Source organism: Myotis lucifugus, unplaced genomic scaffold, assembly GCF_000147115.1.
Source record: "Myotis lucifugus unplaced genomic scaffold, Myoluc2.0 scaffold_27, whole genome shotgun sequence".
Taxonomy (NCBI): Eukaryota; Metazoa; Chordata; class Mammalia; order Chiroptera; family Vespertilionidae; genus Myotis; species Myotis lucifugus.
The window spans coordinates 1,664,057-1,687,495 of record NW_005871075.1 but is presented as its reverse complement, the minus strand read 5'-3'; the positions used below and the strand labels follow the sequence as shown (position 1 = coordinate 1,687,495).

Here is a 23,439-nt window from a genome sequence, read left to right as displayed (position 1 = left end):
TTTCCTCCCATTGTGGATGGGTTGGCCTTAAAGACTCAACAAAAGAATGCAGTGGAAGTAATGCTGTGTGACTTCCAACATTACTTCCTGGGGCCCTTCTCTGTGGGACCCAGTCTCCATTGTGTAAGGAAGCCAGATAGCCTCATGGAAAGACCAGTGTACAAATACCACCATCCACATAGATTCTCTCTTCCCCATTCTTTTTATATACTGTTTTCCAAGCATACAGAAAAATGGAAAGAATAGTGAAACAAGCCATTCATATTACCATCTTCTATATTGAATAGTTAGCATTCTGTCATATTTGCTTTGTTTTGTTGTGAGAGAGAGAGAGAGAGAGAGAGAGAGAGAGAGAGAGAGAGAGAGAGAGAGAGAGAGAGAGAGAGTGTGTGTGTGTGTGTGTGTATGTGTGTGTTTTGGCTGAAACATTTGCAAGTTGGTTTCAGACATCATGATACTTCATTCCTAAATACTTCAGCATGCATGTCCTATGAATAAGCCACAATACTGTTATCATACCTAAGCAAATTCACGCTCCTCTAATATCATGTGTAATGTAGTCCATATTCACATTTCTTTAGATGCCCCATGTTGAGCTGTGTTTTTTCAAACCGGGATTTAATTAATGATTGCATTGAATTGTCATGTCTCTCATATCATTTAATCTAGAACTACTTCACCCCATTTTGTAAATTTTTTATGACATTGAATTTTTGGAAGAAACCAGAGTACTACTTTTGGCTGTTGGCCCATCTTTGTTTTATTGTTTAACTTGTCCCTAATCCTCTGCATTTCCTCTAAACTGGAGTGAGGCCTAAAGATTGGTCATGAGATTCAGGCTAATCGTTTTGGCAACAGCAGCACATCAGGAGGCCAATCGTGTCACTGTCCCATTGTTAGTTGCCTCAAGTCTTGTGGCCTGGTTAAGGTGGTGACTGCCTCGGTTCTCTATTGAACACAAGGTAAAATCGAGTATATCCCTTAGAAAGAAGAACAAATAGACATTGAGATGGAAGTTGGGAGAGTAAAGAGCAGAATGTTATATGAGCAGCCTAGACATCTGTAAACGTACGATGGTGTTGAAAGACAAACATCTCCAGAATAAAAGACTTCACACCACAGAGTACCTAGAATGGTGAAGGGAAATAACCTCAGTGAAGGCCCATGGTTATGGAATTTTAGAACCTGAGGATAAAGAGAAAATCCTAAAAGTTGTTAGAGGGAAAAATGTCTGCAAAACCCCCAAAATCAAAACTCAAACATTTAACAAAATTATTTTATGTGTAACATTTATTATATCTGCAAAAATGACTAAAATATTAGTGTTTCTTTTTTTAAAAATATATATTTCTTTATTGATTTCAGAGAGGAAGGGAGAAGGAGAGAGAGATAGAAACATCAATGATGAGAGAGAATCATTGATAGGCTGCCTTCTGCACACCCCCTACTGGGGATTGAGCCTGCAACCCAGGCATGTGCCCTTGGCCGGAATCGAACCTGGGACCCTTCAGTCCACAGGCTGACGCTCTATCCACTTTTTAAAAAATATTTTTTAAATTTATTTCAGAGAGGAAGAGGGGGGAGAGAGAGAGAGAGAGAGAGAGAGAGAGGGGGGGGAGATCGATCAGTAATGAATGAGACTGGCTGCCTCCTGCACGCCCCACATTGAAGATTGAGCCCACAACCCGGACATGTGCTCTAACTGGGAATTGAACCTGACCTCCTGGTGTAGGTGTATGTTCACTACAGAGCCATGCTGGCCAGGAAGTATTTCTTAATTCTCTGTGAAATTCTGTTATAATCTCTCTATATTTTATTAGAACTGTTAAATACAAAACAAAAATGAAAATCCAACAAAATTATTATTATCATTATTGTTATGTATTTTGACTTTTTTTGTTGTTGCAGTTTTTAGATGCATTGGAATTATCTCAAAGTCCTACATTATTGCAGTTGATGACAGAACTTCTTTGTCGAGAACAACAACACATTATGGAAGATTTATTTCAATCCACTTTCAAAAAGATTGCCAGAAAGTAAGTCATTCTATTATAGTCTGGGATGCCAGGAACCATATACATTATGTTTCTGAGGAAAATTTATTTTCTCTGTTTCAAAAAAAAGTTGAGTGACAGTTACACTCAACTCTTACAACTAAATTTTATTTTGTTTTTCGTAAGAAATAAAAAGATTTTTATCTTGACAATTTCAAACATACTCAGAGTTGAAAGTAAAACTATGAATGATTCTTCAGATTAAACAAGCATCAGCATTTCCCAGCTTCATCACCCCTCTTATGCCTGGGTTCTTTATTCAGCACGTTTTTGAGATTCATCCATGATGTAGCATGAATTAGTAACTTATTTCTTTTTATTGGCTTTAAAAAAAATTAAATGGCATTTCTAAATAACCCTTGCATCAAAAAAGAAATAAGGGAAATCAAATCACATTTTGATCTGAATAGATAAAGCATATCCAAATATCTGCAATGCAGCAAAAGCAGGGCTTAAAGGAGAATTTATGTCTATTAATGCCTATATGAAAAAATAAGAAAGATCCTGAATTCACAAACTAAACTTTCACATTAAAATCTAAAAATAAAACTTAAAATGAAGGCATATTGAAGGAAAAGAATAATAAAGATTAGAGTGGCCCTGACCGGTTTGGCTCAGTGGATAGAGCGTCAGCCTGCGGACTGAAGGGTCCTGGGTTCGATTCCAGTCAAGGGCATGTACCTTGGTTGCGGGCACATCCCCAGTAGGGGGTGTGCAGGAGGCAGCTGGTCGATGTTTCTCTCTCATTGATGTTTCTGACTCTCTATCCCTCTCCCTTCCTCTCTGTAAAAAATCAAAATATATTTTTTAAAAAAAGATTAGAGTGAAAATTAATGAAATTGAAATCAGAGAAATGGTGAAGAAAAATAATGAAACTAATAATTGTTCTTTGAAATGAAACAGTCATCACTGAGAACCACCTGAAGACTAAACAGAATTTCTGTTACTAAGGATATAAAGAAGAAGCCATGTTGAGACTGGTAGGTGGGAGGGAGATATGAAATGGGCAGGTCCCACACCTATGGTGTGATGGTTAAGAAACAGGAGGGGTATTTCTGCTGAGGAGGTCCCCCTGAGTGGGGGTTCCAGCCCCACACACAGTTCTCCAACCCAGGGTGTCATTGCTGAGGAGTCCCCATAATATCTGGCTGTGAAAACCAGTGGGATTGCATTCAAGAAAGACTAAGGACTTGTGGGAGGCTAAGACGTAGGTCTCAAGGAGACCATGCAGAGTGGTGGGAGTATTTCGGGAGGTACTAAATAAACTAACTTCAGGGTGAGGGCTGGAGGGGGAGGGGTAAGAGCAGTTCTCTCTGGGGACAAAAGCATTGGCGCCATTGTTTCTTTGGAGAGCTATCCTCCCACCCAGCTGTGCTGGTACAGGCAGGCACTAAATCTCAGCTCTCCATTAACCTTGCTAACACTGTTCACCCTGCCCCGGTGACTTCCTGACACCCTGCCCAGCCCATATTGTTCGCCTGGCCTGAGCCTTTTCCACCGTCTCCTTCACACAAGCACACAAGTGCCCTGCCTTAGCTCTGCACACTTCCCCTAAATCTCACGGTCGAAAAACCCAAACAGGCATCCACTGGCATTGTAACTCGCTAAGCAGCCAAAGCCCAGCGCAAGGAGCAGTCGCCCTCAGTTTGCATTGTAACTCCCATCACGTGGCCCCAACCCTGGCATAAGCCAACAGCCAGTCTGAGTCAGGAACGAAGCTTCAACAAAGCAGCCACAATCCTGGCACAAGTGGCAGCTGGCCTCCACTCACATCATGGTGCCCATCAAAAGGGCCCAAGCCCAGCACAAGCGGCAGCGATCTGGGTTGCCTGAGTAGCCTCCACAGGCACCTCCAAGACAAGGAAGAGCAGCAACCAACTGCAGATGACTCTGTAGCTCCTACCAAAAGGCTCCAGCAGTGGGTGACCTTGACCTGCACTGAAGCACCTCCCAAGAGGCTCTAGAATGAGCACATGCAGTGGCCCTCTTCAGACCACACCAGGGCACCACCCAACCAGCTTTACCAATGACATACCCGAAAGGCAGACTTGATGGCACCAGAGCACGGCTAAAGCCATTGCTATTCTGTCGGGTCAGTCTCCAAACAACTGCTCATCTGCTCTAGTTACAACCAGCCCTGAACGTGGTCACCCTGAGGTTCAACCCAACTTACTGATGTGCCAGCGGCAATTGAGGCTCAACTACAACAGGAGGAAACAAACCCACATAGCAGACACCCCTAGAGCACCTGGCAGGTGACCAGGGAGAATGCACTACTTGGCCTCACAAGACATTTTCTCCATAAGGCCACTTTGTCAAGACTGGGAGACATAGCAGAACTACCAAAAAATAGAAATAGTCATGGACTCAACTCAAAATGAAGAGATAGAAATTTGTATCTAATGAAAGAATAGGACAAATCTTCAGAAAAAGAACTGAACTACTAGATACAGAGGTCAAAATAATGGTAATAAGGAAACCATAAACAACTGGGACTCCATCAAACTAAAAAGTTTTTGCACAGCAAAGGAAACCATCAACAAAACAAGATGACAACCTACTGAATGGCAGAAGAGACTCACCAATGATGCATCTCATAAGAAGTTAGTATCTAAATTTTATAAAGAATGCATACAACTGAACTCCAAAAAACCCCCAAAACAGTCTAATTTAAAAATGGGCAGAGGACACGAATAGACATTTCTCCAAAGAGGACATACAGATGGCCAATAGACATGAAAACATGCTGAATGTCACTAATAATAAAAAAAATGCAAATTCACTCCACAGTGAGATTTCACTTTACACCTGTCAGAATTGCTATAATCAATAAATCAACAAACAAGTGTTAGCAAGTATGTGGAGAAAAGCAAACCCTCATGCATTTTTGGTAGGAATGCAAATTTGTGCAGCCATTATGGACAACAGTGTGGAAGTTCATCAAAATTTAAAAATGGAACTGCCTTAGGACCCAGCAATTCCACTTTTGTGTATATATCTGAAGAAACCAAAAACATTAATTTGAAAGAATATACACATCCTTATGTTCATAGCATATATACACCCCTATGTTCATAGCAGCATTATTTACATTAGCCATGATATAGACACAACCCAAGTGCCTATCAATAGACTATCAGTGAAATATTACTGAGCCATAAAAAATGAAATATTACCATTTGCAACAACATGGATGGACCTGGAAGGTATTATAGTAAGTGAAATAAGTTAGACAGATAAAGACCAATACCATGTGATTTCACTTATATGTGGAATCTAAAGAGCAAAATAAGCTAACAAAATTGAAACGGACTTATAGATATACAGGAAACAGACTGATCTTTGCCACAGAGTGTGGGGGTTTGGAGGACTGCATGAAGAGGTATAGGGATTAACTACAGTAGGGGAGAGGAACCAAGATGGCGGCATAGGTACACACTTGTACTTGCTGCCTCGCACAACCACATCAAAACTACAACTAAACGACAAAACGGATATCATCCAGAACCATGGGAAGGCTGGCTGAGTGGAAATTCTACAACTAGAAAGAAAGAGAAAAGCACATTGAAACTGGAAGGAGGTGCAGAGGTGCGGAAGTGCAGAGGTACAGAGGCACGCATGGAAATGGGCTGGCAACTGGGCACGCTGTTGTCTTTTTTAATTGGGAGGGAGATACACCTCCCAATTGCTCTGAAATCCAGTTCCAGGCGAGACTCTGGGGACCCAGACTCATACAGGAAGAAACTGGACTGTTTGGCATTGGGCCGGAACACGAGGGTGGCTTTCTCGCAGAGGTGCTTGCAGCGATTATTGTTCCTGCACGGGGCCACAGGACACAGAGACCCCGGGTCCTCTCTGAGACAGAGCAGACTGGTAGCTATTGTGGTTTGCTCTGCTCTGATGATTCCCTGAGACCCCGCCCCACCCAATTTACAACCCCACCCAAGCTGTGAGCAGAGGCTTTTGCATATGAATGGCCTGTTCTTTTGCAATCTAAAACCTAACAAACTGCAGCTGGGTCAAAGAGTGCCAAAGCTTCCAAAAGAAGCCCTAGACAGCAGCCTGCATTGCTTCACAGCTGGGCCTTATCTGGGCATTTCCAAACCCCAAACAAAGAGGAGGAATCTGCAGATCTCTCTGTAGCTCCTGCTGGGTGGTCTCAGGCAGTGGCTGACTTTTCACCTCCTTGGAGATCCAAGAGCCAGTGTACCCAGTGGTCAGAGTGAGACCATATCAGAGTACAACTCTTCACATCCATAAGCGACACACTCAAGGGGCAGACTCAGTGAGCACCAAAGCCCCACTGAAGCAAGTCCTGCTCCATAAGGGTGTCTCCAGCAAAGCAGTTCTCCCATTGTAAACACAGATGGTCCTCACAGCCAATTGGCCTGGTGGTCAATTCCTTCCAGTGATACCAACAGCAATCAAAGACTAAACTACAACAAGACTGTGCACACAGCCCACAAAGGGGTGAACCAAGAGTGTCCACCTCAGGTAATTAGGGAGGCTGAGCCACTGGGCCCTATAGGACACCTAGCACACAAAGCCACTCTATCAACACAAGGAAGCAGCCAAAATACGGAGACAAAGAAACATGTCACAAATGAAAGAAATGGAGGAAAGCAAACTATTGGATATAGAGTTCAAAACCACGGTTATAAGGTTACTCAAGAATCTTCTAGAAACCTCCGAGAAATTTAGTGAGACCCTTAAGGATATGAAAAAGGACCAATTAGAAATTAAGCATACACTTACTGAAATAAAGAATAATATACAGAGATCCAACAGCAGACTAGAGACCCCCAAGAATCAAGTCAAAGATTTGAAATACAAAGAAGCAAAAAACACCCAAATGGAAAAAGCAAAAAGAATCCAAAATATGAAGATAGTGTAAGGAGCCTCTGGGACAACTTCAAGCATACCAACATCTGAATTATGGGGGTGCCAGAAGAAGAGAGAGAGCAAGATATTGAAAACCTATTTGAAGAAATAATGACAGAAAACTTCCCCTACCTGTTGAAAGAAATAGACTTACAAGTCCAGGAAGCGCAGAGAATCCCAAACAAGAGGAATCCATAGAGGACCACACCAAGACACATCATAATTAAAATGTTAAGGGCAAAAGACAAAGAGAGAATCTTAAAAGCATCAAGAGAAAAACAGTTAATTACCTACAAGGGAGTACCCATACGACTGTCAGCTGATTTCTCAACAGAAACCATGCAGGCCAGAAGGGAATGGCAAGAAATACTCAAAGTGATGAATAGCAAAGACCTACAACCAAGATTACTCTACCCAGCAAAGCTTCACAGATAAGAAGAAGCTAAAGGAGTACCAAACCAGTATTATATGAAATGCTGAAGGGTATTCTTTAAGAAGGGGAAGAAGAAGAAAAAGGTAAAGATAAAAATTATGAACAACAAAGTGACAACAAACACATATCTATCAACAAGTGAATCAAAAAATCAAGTGAATAAAAAATCTGATTTACAGAATAAACTGGTGAATATAATAGAATCAGGGGCATAGAAAGGGAGTGGACTGACAGTTCTCAGGGGGAAAGGGGTGTGGGGGGTGAGGGAAGAGACTGGACAAAAATCATACACCTATGGACGAGGACAGTAGGGGGGGTGGTAAGGACATGGGGTTGGGTGGAAACCAGGTGGGGGGGAACAACTGTAACAATCTGAACAATAAAGATTTATTATTAAAAAAAAAAAGAACTACAAGTAAGTAGTTCTTATTTTCCTGGGATGTTAAGTATAGCATAGGGAATATACTCATTAATATTGTAATCACTATGTACAGTGCCATGTGGGTACCTGAAATATTGATGGACCCCACTGTAAAGTATTTGATTGTTTAATGAATTTTATGCTGTACATATGAAGCCAATAAAATAATATTGAATGTAAACTAATTGAAAAAATTTTAAATGACACCGAATCACCCTGTGTATATGTCATTTTGTATTTTGCCAATAATTCTTTGGAATGGAATCCTAACATAGAAGTTAAATGCATCTGTAATTTTGCTAGACGTTACCACATACCTTCTTTTGGGGCTATATTTGTATTCCCTACAGCAATGTATGAGAATGCTTATTTTATCACAGTTTTGACAATAGAGTATATTGTCAAATATTTATATTTTTTCCCAATTTTTTATTTTAGAAAAACTCTCAATTTTGCTCTAATTTGAGTTAATTTTCTTATGTGTGAATAGAGCATATACTCATATATTTAATGTTCATTTGCCTTTACATTTCAGTAAATAATCTGTTGGCCCATTTTTTAAATCAAATTTTTTATTTGTATGATTTGGATGTTTTAGGGCTGTTCATTTCTACTGTGCTGAATATAGGAAGAGCCTCAAGAGAATTTAAGTCTAAGACAGTGACCAAATGAATATAACAAAATCCCATGTTGCAACTAGTAGTGTCCTGCAACCTTAAAATTTTATGATTGAATTGCCTTCTGAATCTAATATTTTTGCTCTGATTTATATCTAACTTCTGAGCATTGGGATTTTAGGATTGGAAAGGATTGTAATGTTTGTTTACTCCTAACCTCTTATTTTTATAGGTGAAGAAACTAACTCTGTAGTCTTAATTTTATAGATTTATAGATAAATCCTTATAGGAGATCATTCAAATATCTGATTTCCAACATTAGAAAATAAAGGGCCAGCTAAATATATCTCTATATAGCAAATAGGAATGGTATTTCATTACGAGGAAGAGACTAGAATTTTAAAATCATAATTCATGAGTTTTAGATTCTGTAAATGTGATCATCTTTAGGTCTAGACTTTCTCAAATTTTTTAAAAAATATATATTTTATTGGTTTTTTTTATAGAGAGGAAGGGAGAGAGAGAGATAGAAACATCGGTTAGGGCTCAAATTCTTTTAAAAAAAATATTTTTATTGATTTTTTACAGAGAGGAAGGGAGAGGGACAGAGAGCTAGAAACATCGATGAGAGAGAAACATCGATCAGCTGCCTCCCGCACACCCCACACCGGAGATGTGCCCACAACCAAGGTACATGCCCCCGACCGGAATCGAACCCGGGACCCTCCAGTCCGCAGGCCGACGCTCTATCCACTGAGCCAAACCAGTCAGGGCAGGGCTCAAATTCTTTTAGATGTTCTCCAAAGACCAGATTTGAGAGGAAATGAAAAAAATTCTTTTTCCTAATGCCTAAATTTGTCATGAAGATTTCTTGGTATGAGTAAAATTATATGATTTATGTACAAATGCCTTTTTATTACTTTTTAAAAATATATATGATCTTTAAATGTTTTTTTCTAATTTGTAATCATTGGCAATTTGCTTATTGTGTAGTAGGCACTCCTTAAGTATTTGTTCAAAGCATACCTGCTTATATAATTTTCTTTTTTTCTCAGGAGCTCATGTGCCACACAATCCAGCCTTCTGGAAAGTGTATACAAAATGTTCAGGAAGGAGGACCTACTTTCAAGTAACACTCGCCAAGCATTTGTAGACCGTTCTCTTCTCACTCTACTATGGCACTGTAGCCAGGATGCTTTGAGAGAATTTTTTTGCAAAATTGTGGTGGATGCCATTGATGTGTTGAAGTCCAGATTTACAAAGGTATCATACATCTCTTATTCATGAAATGTTAATAAGAATTGACAGGTCGCCCTGATCAATGTCATTAGAAACTGCCATGTGGGGGCTTCTGATCAAGATGGCGACATAGATAAATGTGGTCCTTGCATCCTCCCACAACTACATCAAAATTACAACTAAACTACAGAACAGCCACATTGAGTGTTCATCAATAAACGAATGGATAAAGACGAAGTGGTGCATATATACAGTGGAATATGATTCAGCCATACAAAAGAAAGAAATCTTGCCCTATTCAACAACATGGATGGACCTAGAGGGTATTGTGTTGAGTGAAATAAGTCAGACAGGGAAAAATACCATATGATTTCACTCTTATGTGGAATCCAAAAACACACACAAAATAAACAAGCAGACCAGAAACAGACTCATAGATACAGAGCACTTTTTTTTAAAGTATATTTTTATTGATTTCAGAGAGGAAGGGAGAGGGATAGAGAGATAGAAACATCAATGATGAGAATCATTGATTGGCTGCCTCCTACATGCCCCCCCTGGGAAGGATCGAGCCCGCAACCCCAGCACATGCCCCCAACTGGAATCGAACCTGGGACCCTTCAGTCCACAGACCGACGCTCTATCCACTGAGCCAAACCAGCCAGGGTGATACAGAGCACTTTTGATTGTTGCCAGATAGGAGAGGGGTTTGGGGATGGGTGAAAAGGAGATGGGATTAAGAAGTACAAATTGGTAGTTAGAGACTAGTCATGGGGATGTAAAGTATAGCCAAGGGAATACAGTCAGTAATATTGTGATAAGTATGTATGGTGTCAGATGGGTACTAGATTTATTGGAGTGGTCACTTCATAAGTTATATAAATATCTAATTCACTGGCTTGTATACCTGGAACTAATATAATATTGCACATCAAGTGTAATTGAAAAAGAAAATATTATTTTAAAAAACTGCCATGTGTTCAGTCAAAGGGTTTCTGTTGCTCAAGGAGCATTATTTTTGCATTTAGATAACAATCTGTGGTTAAATCGGATCTCTATTTGTTTCCTGTGGTAACAAATTACCACAAACGTGGCTTAGAACAACAGAACTTATTCTCTTAGTTTTGGAAGCCATAAACAAGAAATCAGTTTTATTGGGCTGAAATCAAGGTCTGGCCCGGGCTGTGCTTGCTTTAGAGAATCTATTCCTTGCCTCTTCCAGATTCCTGAGGCTTTTAGTAATCTTTGGCTTGTGGCTGCATCACTCCTATCTCTGCTTATGTGGTCACATTGCCTCCTCCTCTTTTGTCTAAATTCTCTCTCTCTCTGCCTCCATCTTATAAATATATCATTGCATTTAGGGCCCAATTACATAATCTCCTAATATCAGGGTCCTTTACTTAATTTCATCTGTATAATCCTTTTTTCTCCTGTAAAGTTCAGATTCTAGGGATGGAACATGAATATCTTTTAGGGGCTGTTATACACCCTAACACTATACACCTGCCCAAATGTTTCCACTTGCCAAATAAGTTTATTCCATCCCAACATCCCCCAAAGTCTAAACTCATTACAGCATCAACTCTTTAGTGCAAAATCTCATTTAAATATTATCAGCTCAAAGTTCAAAACCTCATCATATAAATCAGGTATGGGTGGGATTCTGGGTATGATCCCCGTTGGGGCAAAATTCTATCTGTGGATCTGTGAAACTAGAAAACAGTTTGCTTCCATAATACAGTGGTGGGACCGGCATAGGATGATAATTATGGATATTCATATTCCAAGAACAGAAAATGGACGAAAGAAAGGAGTTAGTGTTTGAAAGCAGTCTCAAAAGTCAGCAAGCCAGATGCTATTAGGTTTCAAGACCAGAAATCATGCTCTGTGTCCTGACGCTCTTCCCTCTGGACCAAAGTCTCCATCTTAGAGTTATTTTTTTTCCTTGAAGGGTAGCATATGCTCGCAGCTGAGTAGTTTTATCAATGTGTTTTCTTGCCTGTAGATTTTTCCCCCCCTCATTTCATCTCGGTGTTTCCTCTGGTATACACTCAAAAACCTATGGCCGTCTTACATGTCTGGAGATTTACTCCACAGATATTTGCAGGATAGTCTCATCTCTGTTTCTGGTCCATGAGTCACATGCTTAATTTTTTCAGCTTTAGTCAAAGATTGTCCTTAGTCTTTTCTCCAGCGCACACTTTCCTAACAGTGAATCTTCTATTGTTAGCATCTTTCACAATCTGGATAGGCAGAGAATTTCCCAAGTTATCAAGTTCTGGTTCTTTTTGCTTAACAGTTCTTACCTCAATTTATGTCTGTACCTCACATTTTATTAGAAGCATAAAGAAGGAACCAGGCAGCACCTTCAACAAATTTGTTGTAAAGCTTCTTAGTTAACACATTGCAGACGGATCTTGAGAATTCTCGTGTTTTCTGTTCTAAGGCTTGTGGCCAATCATGATATTGCGGGGCGGGGGTGTGGGGTAAGAGATCAACCAAAGGACTTGTATGCATGCATATAAGCATAACCAATGGACACAGACACTGGGGGGTAGGGGAGGCTGGGGGAAGGTCAAGGGGGAAAAAAAGGAGACAAATGTACTACTCTTTGTAATATTTTAAGCAATAAAAAAAAGTTAAATAAACTTATTCAAAATGCAAAAAAAAGAGAAGATATTAGTTTGTAAGAACATGTAATAAATAACTTCAAAATGCAATGGGTATTTAATTCTAAAGCGTGCCTTTAACATTTATGTAAAATGTTTTTTGTACTCGTTCAGTAGAAACTTATCTGGCCACTGGGTAACGCTAGCAATAAAACTACTGGTCCGCAATGTGTTAAATATTCAGTTGCATAGCTTATAAGTTCTGCTTTCTGCACAGCTATAGACTAGTATTCAACTAAGTTTTCTGACACTATTTAACCAGGATCTTGTTTCCTTCAGTTAGTAAAAATATGTTTCTTATTTCCTTTTGAGACCTCACCAGCAACTACTTAATGTCCGTATTTCTACCAAAAATATGTTTATCATGACTGAGATATTCCCTAAGACAATATTGGCTTTCTTTCCCATCTCTTCATTTCCTTTTGAGCCCTTACCACTAATGCCTTTAATGTCGATATTTCTACCAACAATCTCTACAAATCAATCTAGGCTTTTTCTGTCAGCAGCCCCCAACTCTTGGTTCCAAAATATGTTTTAGTTTTGTGAATCTGCTGTAGCAAATTACCATAAACTTGGAGGCTTAGAACAACAGGAATTTATTCTCTCACAGTTTTGGAGGCCAGAAGTCCCAAATCAGTTTCACTGAATCAAAGTCAAGGTGTGGCAAGGGCCACACATGCCCCAGCAGCTCTGAGTACTCATTCCTTGCCACTTCCAGCTTGACTTGTGACTGCACTACTCTAGTCTCTGCCTCTATTGTCACTTTGCTTTTCCTGCCTATCTTATCTCCTCCTAGATCCCTCTTACTGCATGTGGTTTTATTTGGGGTCCACATGAAAAATCCAGAATTATATCCCCATGTTAAGATCCTTAACTTAATCACATTTGCAAACTCATTTTTTTTTTTTTTTTTTGCCTTATGAGGTTTTATTCACATATTTCAGGGATTGGAGTGTGGATAACTTTTGGGGGTGGGAGACATTTAGAGTTTGCAGAATACTGTTGGGAATGTTGTAAATACCCAAATGGCAAATTGTTAATATACATAGTTGAAAATTTTGTTTTCTAATAATTGAATTTTCTGCTGCTATCATTATACCTTCAATAAGATTTTATGCAAAACTTGTATACTCATACTCTAAGCTCACTATTTGGACATTGTGCTTTATTTTACGCTGCACTGAATATAACACATCAATATTTATATCCATGTTTTAGACCCTGGGCTGTCTCTCATTGAAGTGATTTAACATCTTTGCTGGAATTACTTTCTATATAAAGGGCATTAAGTATTAAATTTGATATAGTCTGTAAAGTATTTTTCATGTTTGATAAGATCAAAGATAATTATTTGTTTCCTTTTCTTAGCTAAACGAATCTACCTTTGATACTCAAATCACCAAGAAGATGGGCTATTATAAAATATTAGAGGTGATGTATTCTCGTCTTCCAAAAGATGATGTTCACTCTAAGGAATCCAAAATTAATCAAGTTTTTCATGGCTCCAGTGTAACAGAAGGAAGTGAACTTACAAAGACACTTATTAAGTAAGGTTCTAGTTACTTTTATGTTGTATTTGATATAATATTTTTGATATATATTTTTATTCATATACATAATATGAATAAATGTTTTAAGTTTGTTTAAATACTGAATTTTATAGTTTCCTTATTTACAACCTTCTTAACTGGACTTTAGTTTGTTATTGAGTAACATACTTATGTTTTATAAAGAACAAAAATCTTTTTTTTAACTCTTTTTTCCTTTCAATTTAAACCTCAGTAGCTTTATATATTTTTAGTGGTATCACATACAGTAAGAAGGAATTTGGTATATTTTATTATTTTCTATTATTTGAAATTAAAGGAGTGTTAAACTATTTTTTAAGCAGACATTTTACAAAACACAAAGTAATCAAATACATTTTCTTTAAAAACAGCCTTCTACTGAAGTTACTTCTTAGTAAATATTGAACATACACATTGATTGACATGTCCAATTTTGCATATTCAGAACAAACATAGCATCCTTACTTTTCTTCTCAGTCTATGACAGGCCCATCCAAGTCTCATTTGCAAAACCAAGACTTGGGTGTTGTAGTTTATTCTTCCTTCACCTACATCCTATCAGTCACCAGTGGATTTTTATCTCCTCAGTATTCCCGAAACCACTGCCTTCATTTCATTCCCCTTTGCGCAGCCTTGTTGGGTCTGCTGTTCTTCGGTGAACACTCTAGTAGTCTCCTTCATAATTATTCTCCCTGCTCCTAGGATTGTCTCTCTCAGCTCTGATTGTTTAACTTCCCTGCCTAACACCCTTTTAAGGAACCTCATCTTCAGTAGCAGGGTTGACAAACTTTTTTTGCAAAGGGCCTGATAGTAACTATTTTTTGCTTTGCGGACCATCATTTGCAGCTGCTACCCCAAATCAACCATAAATAGCATGTAAACTAATGGGCATGGCTGTGTTCCAGTAAAGCTCCTTATGGCAGTGAGCTCTTCCGGGAACGCACCTTTCACTTGCTGCTAGCCACTGTTTTACATTCTGTCCTTGGAACACACTGTGCAGTTTATCCCTTGTTATAAGTGACACTCTTCTCTCTGCTTCTGCTGCCTGTGTATACTTCCCTTTGACTAGTTTATAATTTGAAACTCCTATATTTTCTCTTAAAACCTTTCTTCTTGGCTTCTTTTGCTGGACTGCTTTCTGTCCTCCGTACTTCCATTTCTTACCTTACTGTGCTTGTTGCTCTCTGCTTATTGCAGTGTGGTGAAATCCCGGGACAGTGACTTGCTCGTCTTCTAGTCCCAGGGCCTAGTACTCAGCTGGGCACAAACCTGAACTGAATTGAAGTCCTGTTGTCTGGCATTGTTGGACTTGAGCAGCGATTTCCCTGTTACACGAATTAATTTTTAACCTGGATCTCCTCTGCAGACTGTGCTATGATGCGTTTACAGAGAACATGGCTGGTGAGAATCAGTTGCTGGAGAGGAGAAGACTGTACCATTGTGCTGCCTACAACTGTGCCATTTCTCTTATCTGCTGTGTCTTTAATGAATTAAAATTTTACCAAGGTTTTCTGTTTAGTGAAAAACCAGAAAAGGTAGGCCTTTCCTGATGTGTTTAATATTGCTATCATTATAGGATTTCAAAAGTTAGATTACATCAATTAAAGTTATATTATAATTTGCACCTTCTTATAAAACTGTAGATGTAATTCTTTTAGTTCCTCATATATATAAAGCTGAAGTGCTTCTCCATGAGTTACTAATTTTGTAGTAACATCAGTAGTAAGGATCTTAACCATTCAGATATTTTTCTACAATCCTTTGAATTCACAGAACTTGCTTATCTTTGAAAATCTGGTAGATCTGAACCGCTGCTATACATTTCCCGTGGAAGTGGAGGTGAGTGAACTTTTTCAATGGTGTTTCTAAATTAAAAAACTTACCAAGTGCTTATACAGGAAAATATGTATTATGCTGAACATATGAAATTGCAGTATTCAGATCTGCTTGGAACTACAAACACTGGCACTTTCAAGTAGTTCAACCTGAGGTACAATCTCAGGCAACTCCAACGAAATTCATCAAACTTATTTTTCCCTTTCTTGACTTGTAAAAGAAAGACAGTGCCAATAAAAGAAGCTGTTAGGACATATCCCAGAAGTTGTTTTCTGAGTAAATTCCTCTGGTCAATGAAATTGAGATCCATTTGGATACAGAATTATGACCCTCTGGCCCTGGTTGTGTTTATTTGGCAGGATATGAGGGTGCCATGAGAAGTCATGGGGATAATTGCAAAATTTGCTCTGGCAAATGTGACCAGCTTTATTTTAGCCAAGCTCAGTTTGATGCACACCCTTAAGCAGTTGATGGAAAGGTGGTGGCTGCAGTGTTTCCCAGCCCTGTGGAAAAATGAAGTTGGGCAGAGAACCAAAGCTCATGCACCGCGTGCTAAAGGACAGAGCTGTGCCAGGAGCTGTCATTCGCGTCTCTTCACAGCTGCTGACCGCAACCATGTCTTAGGGTTCACGAGTTCACATAAATGGTTGCTTCCTGCCTTGTGCCCTTTTGGAATAAGACTGGAAACTTCTTTCTAGACATACGTTCCAAGAACTAAAACAAAAAAATAACAGCACTAGTTTATTAAGCAGGCACTTGCTGTGTATGACTTCTGAACTTGACAACCGCACTGTAAGGTGCTATGACGTATCAGAACCGTTGAGGAAACAGGCTCACAGGTCAAGTACAGACTATTGGTAATCCAGGCTTGTGGCTATAAGAGCTTAGCAAATACTGTCCCAGAGCCCAGAAGGCATGTGCTTCTCCGGGGCTCTGTGGGAACCTGTGGAAAGAGCTTTCCTTAAGGGGTACTCACTTGTCTTTTTTTGTGAATACTGTTTAATACTTTTAAATTTGATAAAAGTTTTGTTTAAAAATTACTTTTTTGCTAGATTGCTACTAACATAGAAAACAGGTGGCCATGTTTCTAAAAAGTCTTAAATTGTGTATTTGATTTGCCTAATAGGTTCCGATGGAAAGAAAGAAAAAGTACATTGAAATTAGGAAAGAAGCCAGGGAAGCAGCAAATGGGGATTCAGGTAGGATGTTTTCAAAATAAGGAGAAAGATTCTAATGGTTGATATTTGTTACATAATAGAAAAATACCTTAAATACCCCAAAACATTGAAATTCAGTTTGAAAAAATTTTAAGTGGTGAGTGGAATTGTATCATGAAATAAATGCAATTAAACTAAACTTTAACTGCATAGAAGATCTCTAAGTGGCCTCCGGAGGCTCAGGTATGGTACACTTTAGTGCAGGATTGGCTTGATATTTATTTGTTTGCATATGGATTATATTATTTAGATATATTTAGAAATCTCTGTGTAAAATACAAGTTCCATCCTGCTACACCTCACGTTAGCTCCCATCGCCCTCAAGACAGAGCTGTCCGAGGCCCTGACTTCCCTGTCACTCTACTTTCTGCTCGTTCCTCTCTAGCAGCATGGCCCCCTGCCTGTGCCTGTAGGCACTGGGCTCACTTTTGCCTCCGGGCATTTGCATGTATGTTCCCTCAGCCTGAAATAACCTTGGCCCCAGATACCTACCTGGATTATGACCTTTTGTTTAATGCCAACTCCTGAAGGAAGTTCTCCCTGGACTCCCTATGTAAGATGAACCCTCTCTCTCTCCACATACACGTTGTTTCGATTTTCTGCTTAATTTTCCTGCATAGCTTTGCTTTCTTTACTTGAGGATAAAATTTGGATCAGTTTCCCAAATTCCTTACATATTTAGGATTAGTTATTTTTCACTAGTATCTTTTCCCACATTTATACTACCTTTCGTGGGCAAAATGTACATTGTTAAAATTTTAAATGCAAATAATCTTAATATAGCTAAAAATTGGATCTAGTTTAACTTAATTTCTTTGTCCATGACAGAAAATAACTAGTCAATAATGAGAAAAGCAAAAGGGGTCTTTGCCCCATTTCCTTTTTGCTTTGTTAATCTGGATAATGAGTTGAGAAGCATAGGGGTGATGAAAGCCTTAGTTGACGGTATCCCTTAATATTAACTGAGCTTCAAAAGATGCATTTCTTACTATACTTGAATAATATGTTTTCTTTTTACTTATATTTCAGGTGGTCCTCATTACATATCTTCCTTGTCATATTTGGCAGACAGTAGTCTGAGTGAGGAAATGAGTCAATTTGACTTCTCAACTGGAGTTCAGAGCTACTCATACAGTTCCCGAGACCCTAAGTCTACCATTGGTCATTTTCGAAGACAGGTGATCACATTTTATATATTACAGAATATTGTTAGCATTTGTAAAGGAAGAGAGGCTGTGTTGTTAACGTAGGAAGCCGCTCTCCATCAGTAGGCTTCAGAGAATAGTATTAGTTTGGAGAATTTTCTAAGCCCAGCCTGTCTTCCTGCAGACACAGCAATTTGATTCCATCACCACAGCAGGAAGGCTCGCTCCCAGGCTGACTCACGTTAGCCAGCCTCTGAGGTTAATGCTTTAAGTGAGAACCGCATTTAAGGATTTCCAGTGAGAAAGATAACTGCTATTGAGACTCAAACGTTCATACTGATATGACTGTTGCCATCTCTCTTTGGAGAGATCGAAGAAGCTCTTCCAATATTTAATGTTACCAAACAGAGATAACTGAATGCACTGATACTCAAAAATGGTAGCTTAATTCTTAAAGAGTAAATTCTTGGTGACAAGGGCATAGAATATGGAATGATTTTGATTATTATTTTTTAGAAGTAGAATTCAGTTTTTTTCCTGTGTTGGTCCCAGCAACTTATAATAGTTTCTTTCACATCCTCATTTACTAAGTATTTCCTACACCTCAAGTTGGTGTTGTTTTTGTTTTGTTTTTCTTAGCTTGGATTAATCTCACTCTTTTCCATTCATTCAAAGAGAAGACATACCATGTGTTTGTTTCCCCTCCTCTGCCCCTCACCTGTTTCTTTCTCTCTCTGTACTCTCACCTATTAATTTTCTTTACCAGACTTTCAGAGTCTGTGTATGTTCCAAAGTTTTATTTTATCATCTATGGCAGGGGTGGGGGAACATCCGGCCCGCAGGACATACAAGGCCAGTGAAGGGGTGAGTTAATTAAATGTTTGACCAAGCACAGCAGGCTAACTTTTTAAGTTGATAATTTTGTATGGCCCGAGAATGATGTTATAAATATCCAAATGGCCCTTGGCAGGAAAACAGGTTCCCCACCCTTGATCTATGACATTCCTGTCTACATCCCGATCGGAACTCATTCTTCAACATTCCTTTATGACTGTGCTAGCCTTCCTGAAAATGATCTGTTTGGATATTGCAGGCAGGCAGTACATCACCTGTGTGTGCCCTTTGTCCATCTTTCTTATTGTCCTTTACTTTGTAAAGTGACATGCTGCTTTTGAGTTTGAAACCATTTCTAGCATAGGTAAGAGTTACAACACAGAGACACCCCTCAGGATCTGCCCTGTGTCTCGTACATCCTTGTAGCAGAAGGATCCAGACCAGGACCAGCCGGTAGCTCCCCTGTAGTACAATGCCCCTCACTTAGTGTTTGTCCAACTCTTCCTCACAAGCAGACTAGGAACTTTGGCAGGGGTATGCCAGAGCATTGCTGTGTTCTCGTGTGGGGGAGGGGGTGGCTATCATTCCCTAATCCTACTTTTCACCCACTAGTTTTTAGCAGTCATTGATGTATCTTCCCTGAATCAGTTATTGCTATGCTGGTTACAAAATGGTTATTTTCTTATTCCATAGTTATTAGTTGGCCTTCTACCACAGTGAAGAGCTTTCTCTTCTCCCCATTTATTTTGTTTTAATTTTTATCAGCACGATCTGCATTCTTACCTTGTTCAGTGGGTTATAATTTACCTTGATGCCGAATTGTCCCAAGGTTGGCCAATGGGAGTACCTCCTGCTGGCTTCTTTGTCATTCTTTGGTCACTTCCTTACTTGCTGGCATAGGAAATGTTCACAGGTGGTCTAATTCTTCCCCTGCCTCAGCCTTGGAGTGGGCTGTCTCTCTAGGGAGCCTGGTTCCTGTGGGTGGAGAACAGCAGAAAGCTGCTTACAAGTCTTCTCATGGGCAGAGATAGGAACCATGTCACACACCTGTGCACGTAACAGGCACACTCATGCATATCATACACTCCCACCTGGTTCTCATCCAGGGTTCCTTCAAATTTTTGTCCATTCCAGTTTCTCTGACATGCACTACCTCACTCCCTCTTCCCTTTGACCCCTAAGACCTCTTCCATACACTGACGCATACCTGGAGTGGGCCTTGAACTACAAGGTGGGTACCCCACTCTCCTCCTCCCCTGTCTCCCTACATATTGCCAGCAACTTTTGCCCCACTCTGATCTGCCCGTGGTTTTTTACCTGAGAAGGAGGGAGGGAGCAGTGATGTGTTTTTAAAGTTGAGTTTGTGTTTTATGTTGCACCCTGGGGTTGGTTTCTCTCTTTTTTTAATGAATACTTCAAAGGGGAAGCCATTCATTAGTTCTTTCACCAAGATAATGCCATACATCTGTGGTTGGGCAATAAAAAAGTGTGACTTTGCTCTGGCTGTTGTGGCTCAGTTGGGCATCCCATGCACTGAAACGTCATTGGCTTGATTCCTGGTTAGGGAACATGCCTGGGTCGCGGGTTTGATCCCCAGTTGGGACACGTGCAGCAGGCAGCCAGTCGATGTTTCGCTATCATGTCAGTGTTTCTCTCTATACCTTTCCCTCTTCCTTCCTCTCTCTATTGTGGCTTCATTGTCACTTACATCAGAGCATCTTGGGTTCACTCCTCATGCCTTCTGTCTGATCGCAAGACCTGAGTCTTTAGTTTTAGATCTATTCAGTCCTTGTGAGCAGCATGTTGAGATACAATCATTCTGAGTAAAAATCATTGTTGATTAGATCTGAATACAGTCAAATGTCATGATTAACTCCTTTGACACTTCACCAGGTCTGTGAAAAGAGGGACATTGAGATTTCTGTGATGGATTTTATGGCTTACTGAAAAGTGTTTGTTTCTTGTTTCATGTAACTCCAATCTATAATAATAAAAGCATAATATGCTAATTAGTCCAGACAGCCAAACGACCTTCCGGACGACCTTCCGGACAACCTTCCAGATGAAGCCGGGGCTGCGAGGGCCAAGCCCCTTGCATGAATTTCGTGCATTGGGCCTCTAGTTGTGTATAAAATTTTCTGTTACAATGTTATTTACTCCTGTTACTGAAATACAATACTACTCCCGGTCATTTCTAAAACCTCAATTTACAGAAAATATCCATTATCTTTGGGAAGAAGTAGACAGTGGACTCAATGGTTGTAAGGGAGCACATTTTCAAATACTCTCCATCTTGGAAAGTGACATTCTGGGATAGTTCCTGCCACTAGGACAGACAGCATTACATTTGTCTAGGGCCATCTTTATTCCTCTTTCTACTCAATCTCTGTAAGCACTTGGTAGCCCCAAGCTGACTTTTAGCTGTCCAAAAATGTCCTCTCAGGATTTCTCAAGTCTTTTTTTCCTGGAAGTGATCTGTGCTGGAAAACATCCCAGACAGATTGTTTAGCCTCCGTGTGTGTGTGTGTGTGTGTGTGTGTGTGTGTGTGTGTACACGTGCACGCACATGTACGTGTATGTATGTGTGAATGAAATTTACTGAATGTGTATGTCAAACCTCAATTCATCATTACATGTAAAAAATGATTATCACTGCTGTATTTTCTCAGAGATTTTATGATCAAGAATGGCGTAAGCCCCAGCTAGGGGGCTTGGTTGGTAGGAGCATCGTCCCATACACCAAAAGTTTGCTGGTTCTATTCCTGGTCAGAGCACATACCTAGGTTCCAGGTTTGATTCCTGGTCAGTGCATGTATGGGAGGCAACCGATCGATGTTTCTCTCTCTCTCTTTCCCTTCCTCTCTCTAAAGTCAATAAAAAATATATCCTTAGGTGATGATTAAAAAAAAAAAAAGAATGGTTTAAAAGTTTTGTTCTATTGATTACAATTTTAAGGCAAATTGAGGACTTTACAAAGATTTTCAGAGAAAAACTTTTTTTCAGATTATTGAGAAAAAATAGGTAAACATTATCTTAATGATACTTTAATATTTAATAGCTTCACTTTCTCCATAAAGTGACACTTAATCATGAGCTATTGCTCTCAAGGTGGTGAGGGTTCTGAGGCCTTCAATACACATAGATTTGTAAAAATCTTAGTGTTTCTACAAAGCAGCATATGTCTGTATATACACTGTGACCTGAGTGTGACCTCAAGGGAGTGACCACATAGACTAGGCATAGAGGGGAAATAGAATGTAAGGAAGACATGAGGTTCTGTTTATTTTTTAGTTGTTTAATAAGAAAACATACCAAGTGTATTTGATATTATTACCAAATTATCATTGTTACCTACATGTGTATTTCATGATATTGCCCAAAAAGTCAGAATGTCTTGTACACTGAAATTTTAACAGTGTACTCTACATAATCGGATTCTTACCTTTTTGTAGGAGCATAAAGACCCCACGATCCAAGATGATATCCTGGAGTTAGAGATGGATGAACTCAATCAACACGAATGCATGGCCACCATGACAGCCCTGATTAAGCACATGCAGAGAAATCAGATCCTACCTAAAGGAGAAGAGGTCTGTCTTCAGTATCTTACATTGTCTCACTTAATTATATTCATTGATGTCACATAAGAATGGACAGTTAGCCCTGGCCAGTGTGGCTTGGTTGGTTGGATGTCGTCCTGTACACTGAAAGGTTACGGGTTTGATTCCCGGTCAGGGTGCATACCCAGGTTGTGGGTTTGATCCCCGGTTGGGGTGAGTAAGAGAGGCAACCAATTGAAGTTTCTCTCTCACAGCGATGTTTCTCTCTCTTCCTCCTTCTCCTCCTTTCCTCTCTAAAATCAGTAAAAGCATGTCCTCAGGTGAAAAGTGAAAAAAAAAAAAAGAACATTTAATATCACAGACTAAAACCAAATTCCATATCAAATAAACATGATTTTTGCTGTTCATCTTTTACTTTGTCATTGTTGCCTCATAATATCAAAATATGAAGTTATTTTAGTCTACTTTTGAAGGTAATTTTGAATGTATCATTTCAGGGTTCAGTGCCAACACATCTTCCTCCTTGGATGAAATTTCTTCATGACAAACTAGGAAATCCATTGGTATCATTGAATATTCGTCTCTTCTTAGCTAAGCTTATTATTAATACAGAAGAAGTAAGTCATTTATTATTTCTTTAAATATTCTTTGCAATTATATGCATCTTCTTTAAAAAGCCCACAACAGCCCGGCTGGCGTGGCTCAGTGGTTGAGCATAACCTATGAACCGGGAGATTGCGGTTTGATTCTGGTCAGGGCATATGCCCAGGTTGTGGGGTTGATCCCTGGTGGAGTCATGCAGGAGGCAGCCAATCAATGATTCTCTCTCATCATTGATGTTTCTATCTCTCTCCCTCTCCCTTTCTCTATGAAATCAATAATATATACGTATACATATACATATATATACATATATATATATATATATATATATATATATACATATATATAATATATATATATAT

The 23,439-nt window shown here is 39.4% G+C and overlaps 1 protein-coding gene across 1 annotated transcript in view; it reads left to right on the top strand.

Moving 5' to 3' along the window:
• PRKDC (protein kinase, DNA-activated, catalytic polypeptide) overlaps positions 1–23,439 on the top strand; it is a 187,828-nt gene that overhangs the window by 78,509 nt on the left and 85,880 nt on the right. Inside the window, 9 exon segments of the mRNA XM_023751911.1 lie at positions 1,909–2,036; positions 9,462–9,669; positions 13,683–13,861; positions 15,249–15,417; positions 15,656–15,721; positions 16,845–16,917; positions 17,965–18,113; positions 22,367–22,504; positions 22,972–23,091. Coding sequence (XP_023607679.1) covers positions 1,909–2,036; positions 9,462–9,669; positions 13,683–13,861; positions 15,249–15,417; positions 15,656–15,721; positions 16,845–16,917; positions 17,965–18,113; positions 22,367–22,504; positions 22,972–23,091 — 1,230 coding nt within the window.